We start from the raw sequence: 6017 nt of genomic DNA, 5'->3' as shown, positions 1-6017 counted from the left end.
TAATTTCTTCCTATTATAATCATTTAAAATTATTATATTTTGTAAATTTATAATTTTTACTTATTTTTAATTATTTAATAAAAATTATATCTATTTTGGTTATTCTACAAACTAAACTTACTCATTTAATCATAATTTAAATAATTTTTTTACTTTATAAACTAATTTTTATAAAAATCAATTTAAACATAAATTATATTACTTAATATAATTTTTATGTAATCTTATTTTTCTAAAAATCAAATTGATTATAACCTTTTTTTTTTTTTTTATCGTCAATCTTAAACGGACTCTATAGAAATGATTTTGAACATATTCCAAATAAGCTCTAAATAAGTGTGTATAAGCTATTCCAAACAGCAACAAGAACAGTTATGCTAACTTGAATTACATTTAGGCCCTCGTCGCCGTTGGAAGGGCCAAAAAAACCGGGGCCCCATCCCCATGCCACCGCCGAAGAACGGAAGATAAGAAGCCTTACGCCCCACCGCTGCTTTTTCTTCCCGATACTCCATAAGGCTTCAGATACTAAACGTGGAATGATCTGAAAGGTCAGAGTTCTATAATCATTATGGGATTACTCTCTTCATTTCGAACACTTTTAGAATCCTGTGTGTGTGGGGAACCCTAAGTCTTTGTAATCCCTATACATTAATTTTTAGGTTCAGGACGACTGTGCTGGCTGTCACCCTTTGAATGGTGGAGAATTCCATGTTATTGATCTATTGTGGTTAGCATTTATAAGCATGCCTAACTCGTTTCACATTCAAAAATGCGAAAGTCGGAAAGTGTATTGAGTTTTAAGTAGGATGTGATTCCTCTCTCTCTTCCTCTCCCACTCAATTTCTCTCTGTATTCACCGCATGCGTAGGCACAGGCACAGCCAACCCCTTTCTCTCTAGTCTCTTGTTCCCACCAAGATGTATTTTTCCCTGACCGTAGATGGCTTTGTTTCCTTGCAAGTCCTCATCTTCTGTAATTCCATTAAAATTTTCGAGTCTTGTTTAATTTTTTCTTTGCTTACTAGTTTTAATCCTGCTATGAATTCCATTGTTCTTTTTGTTGAGATTTGTGCAGAGGAAAAACATCAACTTTATAGATTGGCGACCACATTGAAGGTTCCCTTCTCTTTCCCTGTGACAAATTGCATCCCTGGGGTTTGTTTCTTTCTCCATCATAGGGAACTCCTCCGTGCATTGGTTTTAAAGTTAACGGAAACATGGTAGAAATTTTTAAATTTTAGGACGTGTGAACCGTGTTGTTGACTCCATAGATGAAAGAAGAGCAAGTTAACTTCATATCTGTCTTTGTGTTAACTTTGTTAATTTGCTCCCCTCTTGCCACACAAGTGTGCATACGAGCTTGCGCGGGCACATCATGAAATTAGGACTGCTTTATATTGTCACAAGCGGGGGTTTTACTGATTCATTGGCTTGTGTAACATTACCATATGTCTGACAATAATTAGGTTTGGGCACTATACTTGTGTTTGAAGAATGGTCTTTATTTCAGCGCATCCTCACAGTTATAAATTTATGCGCCAAACATCTTTAATAAAATTCATTCCCTACTGAAGTCTGCTGTTTGTGCCTTGTGATTTATTTTGCTTCTTTGTTCATCGGATGTATACTTTTTTGTTTTTTTTTGGCCATTATTATTGATTTTCTACCTTATGTAAAAGAATGAGCTTGATTCTCGGGTGTGTGAGCAATTCCTTCTCTCAAATTGAAGTTACTGTGCAGAACAATTGCTGCCGCACATAAAAGATAAACTAGTTTTGTATTTTCTTGGAGTTGAAAACTATTGGGTTACCCATGGACAACACATCTAAAGCTTCATCAACTCGTCCATGGCTCTGGGTGATTGAAGCCCTAGCAAGCTGTAGGGAAATAGACAACTCTACTTTACAAGGTATGCATGAAATGCTAGACAAACTTAAGAAGCTGCTTCTTGTTTTATGAGTGTTTTCTACAGAAAAATAATTCATGACGATTATTTTTTTTAATTTCATTTTCTCCCTTCCAGACTTGATTGATGTAGCCCCTGTAGAGCCCAGTGAATTTGGGGAAAACACAAGCGAATTGGTTGCTGGAAGATGCTTGGAGACCTTGTTCGGTTCTGCTAGTGGATTGAAGTTTGATGCTTCCTCTAGCCCAGTTTCAAGACTTGGCTCAGGCGTTTCAAGAAGTTGTAAAGATGTCCTCCGTCAAATATTTCATGAGGTAATTTTATTCAATTGATCTTTGAAGTGTGGCTGCATTTATTGCATTTCAGAAGCTGGACCAATTTGATTACTCATTTAATTGGTTGGTTCATTGGATGGTTTGATGATGGGAAACATATTTACTAAGTGAGATGCATATTCTTTTGATGATTTTAATCAGATACCATTGTCAGATCCGGAGATAGCTGGAGTAGAGATTGTGCAAAGAGGTGTATACCCATTTGTGACACATGAAAGAGCTAACGCTATGAAATTGGAATTGGAGCAGGTGATAAGAGTCACTGTCTAAAGAAATGAAAATTATTTTTTTCCCTCTCTGTTTCAGTGAATCCATTTTTTATTTACATTATTTAATTATCCTTTCCCCCTAATTCGTTTTTCTGAGTAGCTGAAAGAATCAGTCATTGAAGGTACTCATCCATGTGCTGATCGCTTAAAAGAAATGAGTGAGCTGACACTTCAGAATCAGGATTTGTCTGCAAATGATGGCAAATGCAATGATCTTTCTAATAATGATAATGAGAGTGACATGGGAGCAAAACAGAAGTCATCACCAAAAGAACATTTACACGGTAAGAATTTTTCACCCTCTAAGAGAAATAGGGAATACTCATTCAGTGTGCATGATATGCCATACATGTGAAGCACATTAATGTAGAAGAATGTGATGATTTCCTAATAAGTGAAAAGAAAAATAAATATTATCCACCCAATATTGAGTTAAAAAATGATAAGAATTGCCGAACCGCATCTTTGCTTGAAACTAAGGATGATAACGAACATCATATTGTGCCTCTTCCAGCAAGTATTGATGATCCAGAAAAAGCTCAACACAAGAGTGGCAATTCTCAATCTGAACAGGAAATAGATGTTCAACCGAAGGAACCCAATGCTGCATATCCAAATCCCACACACGAAGTTACCGTTGATTCTTTTAATGGCGTTGGAGCAGACCACCCTGAAATGATTGCTTTTGCTGCCGAAAGGCATGAGTTCTTTAGCCCTCACTATCTATCTGGTCATGATTTCTCAGAAAATACTGAATGGAGAGACCAAAATCTTTGTATGAAGTGTAATCAAGGCGGTCAGTTACTGGTTTGTAAAACAACTACTTGCCAATTAAAGGTTCATGAAAGCTGTTTTAGTAAGTCTGCTCAATGTGATGGGAAGGGCAACTTTTTGTGCCCATTTTGTGCATATTCTTGTGCTGTTTCAGAATATCTTGAAGCAAAAAAGAAGGTTTTTGTGGCTAGGGAAGAACTATGTATCTTCCTTGGTAAGGGTATAGAGGATCAGGCAATGGAACTCCTTGAAGTTCATAGAAAAGAAAATAACTCTTCAATCAAGGACAAGTATGAAAATGATCTCATCAAAGACAATGGAAATGACCAGTCATTAGGAACAGCAAGAGAAGACAATCAAGAACATGTAAACGAAGTCAGTACTCTTCAGTTTGAAAGAAGTCAGCAACAGGCAGAGGCTTCCATGCCATGTGATAATATTCCTCCGTTATGCAGAGAAAAGGGAATTGTAAACAATGGGACGGAGACAGTTTTAAATGGAGGAGAAGGAACGGGTAACATTGAGAATCCAAAAATTTTACATGTTCAAAGAGTTGAAGAAAGCCAAGTTGCAGCAGACCATAGAACTGCTGGTGATAGCTTATTTCGTCATGTTCCCTCTGTTAAGCAAAACGCTACGGGGAAAGAAAATCAGCGGGAATTAATTGGAGAATACAGCACTGATCGGACAGAAGAGCCTGCTTGTGCGCATTATAATGAAGAGAACGTTTCTGAAGATGGCAGTGAAAAGCATATAAATTCTAGATACTCCATGAGATCCCGAAACTATCAAACACAATGGTAAGATTCATTACTTAGTTCTGCCATGTGATGTCTGCACTTCTTTCCCATTGAGGTGCTGACTGGTTATGCTTATTTGTTCATGTTCTATGCTTTACAAAAGCATGTATTTTAATGTTAACAATATGTTCAAGGGTCCAGACCGGTTTTTATACTATTTTGTTTATTAGACTAATTTTCAGGATATTGAAAGATGGAGTATGTTCATGTGATAACCATTTTAATAGGATTGGTAGTGGCTTTTGTCTTTTGGACAAAATAACTTATGATTGTTTAATATGATTTGCAGCAAGCCACGACCTCCACTATTAAGAAAACGGAAGAACGTTCCATGGACAACTGAGGAGGAAGACATACTAATGGTATTAATTCTTTGCTTTTCATTGCTTTAAAATTTGTGATTTTGAACTTTGTATCCTGTGTGAAGTTGTAGAATTTGGATTATAATAGATAGAAAAAGAACAAAAATAGAAGATTGAAGAATAGAGAGATGATAGAATCCAGAATTTTATCAACTGTCAAAACTGGTTCCTTCTCATATTAAATGACCAATTTAACGAGTTAGTCAGGATTCTAATGAACTAAGCACCCCTTCTCATATGTGCGCACATAAGCGCAGGCTGGCCGTGCTGCGTGCTGTGCTGCACTTTGTTGTGAACTGTGTGCTGTGCTGTGCAATGCAACTTGCTAAATAATGGGTTTTGTGCAGGAAGGAGTGCAGAAGTTTGGAGTGAGCGACCAACAAAGAATGCCATGGAAGCAAATTTGGGAATTTGGCTCTCATGTTTTTCTAAGTGAACGTAGGCCAGCAGATCTGAAGGATAAATGGAAGAACATATGCAAAGCAAAAAGGAAATCAAAATGAAAGAGCAGCATCTTGGGCATGCTCCTGTGAATATAGTCATGTTTATATGCTCTTCATACCTATCCCAGCCTGACGATTTTCAGCTGTTAAGAGTTACCATCATATTTTCAGTCAACTGGGTAGCTTATAGTCGGGCTTGGTTGTATTTGGGTTGGATTAGAAACTAATTCGGTGAAGATCTATGTAGTTATGGATGATCCTGCTTAGAAAGGACTTGTAAAGATATATGTAGTTATAGTTTGATGATTTTTTACCCCTTTGTTAGTTATATTCAACTCAGCCGTTAATAGTTGCGATCTTCCATTATGTTCTTACTGTTTTATCGTTAATATAATTTATTTATTTCGGTATTGTTAATACTACTTATGATTCTTATTATAAGAGTTTATTTGACTTTTATTTTGATCGTAAATAGAAGATCTTAATTTATCTTGTCTTTTATGTTTATTCATTTTTTTAAAATGTAGTTTTTATAATAATAATAGTTTTAGCCAATATACTTGATTAGTAAGGATACTTTAAGAATGATAATACTTATTTATTACAAATAACTAATTTAACTAATTTTTTTAGTTTACTTAAATTAGTCAAGTAGTTTTTATATTAAAGACCATAATTAGTATAAGTTATTTTATTCAATTGAGCAGGTAAATATATAATGCTTTCAATTAAATTATTCTACCGGAAAGTATACCTAAAGACTCTTGGATTTATCTCCTTACTTAAAAGTTGCCATAAAAAAGCTCTTAAATTTGAGCTGTCTGATGTTATCAACATATTTTAATTAATTAGTGGATGTAAAATCATATCCTCATGTTAGGTTAAGTGATGAGGATGGGGTGAAACATGGATAGAGAGTTCGCGAGTTTAAGCTAATAAAATCACATCCTCTAAATGTTCTTGGAGATAAAACTAAATAAAATGTCATTTAAGCGGCTAAAACTGGCTCGAATTTTAACGATGGAAGACAAATCATTTCATTTCTTGGAAGAAGCATGGAGAATTGAACTTACGTTCTAGAGAATTTGCATTGTTGAACTGATCCAACCATCTTCCATCGCCAATT

At 35.4% G+C, this 6017-nt stretch overlaps 1 protein-coding gene across 4 annotated transcripts; it reads left to right on the top strand.

The window, feature by feature from the left end:
• Nucleotides 1-433: 433 nt before the first annotated feature.
• On the top strand, nucleotides 434-5301 carry LOC114755847 (uncharacterized). Of its 4 annotated transcripts, none has more exons than XM_028944725.1 (10): nucleotides 434-551; nucleotides 663-699; nucleotides 1078-1157; nucleotides 1743-1911; nucleotides 2026-2222; nucleotides 2385-2492; nucleotides 2613-2796; nucleotides 3027-4086; nucleotides 4376-4448; nucleotides 4796-5301. In XM_028944725.1, the coding sequence occupies exons 4-10, from the start codon at nucleotides 1815-1817 to the stop codon at nucleotides 4949-4951; spliced, it is 1875 nt and encodes a 624-aa protein (XP_028800558.1). In that variant the 5' UTR covers nucleotides 434-551; nucleotides 663-699; nucleotides 1078-1157; nucleotides 1743-1814; the 3' UTR covers nucleotides 4952-5301. The 4 variants fall into 4 exon arrangements, with proteins under 4 accessions (XP_028800558.1, XP_028800559.1, XP_028800557.1 ...); XM_028944726.1 differs by having other exon boundaries at nucleotides 663-730; nucleotides 1078-1118; XM_028944724.1 differs by having other exon boundaries at nucleotides 663-730.
• Nucleotides 5302-6017: the final 716 nt, after the last annotated feature.

The sequence above is a fragment of the Neltuma alba genome, unplaced genomic scaffold, assembly GCF_004799145.2.
Source record: "Neltuma alba isolate B1F8T4 unplaced genomic scaffold, ASM479914v2 tig00010342_pilon, whole genome shotgun sequence".
Classification (NCBI taxonomy): Eukaryota; Viridiplantae; Streptophyta; class Magnoliopsida; order Fabales; family Fabaceae; genus Neltuma; species Neltuma alba.
This window is presented reverse-complemented; position numbering and strand designations above follow the sequence as displayed.

What these genes read in the sequence shown, in the direction of transcription:
- LOC114755847 (XM_028944727.1), top strand. Translation starts at nt 1,815, where the DNA reads ATGGACAACACATCTAAAGCTTCATCAACTCGTCCATGGCTCTGGGTG. An exon ending in AGACAACTCTACTTTACAAG is followed by an intron (nt 1,912 to 2,025) that starts GTATGCATGAAA and finishes TCTCCCTTCCAG; the next exon opens with ACTTGATTGATGTAGCCCCT. An exon ending in CGAAACTATCAAACACAATG is followed by an intron (nt 4,087 to 4,375) that starts GTAAGATTCATT and finishes TATGATTTGCAG; the next exon opens with CAAGCCACGACCTCCACTAT.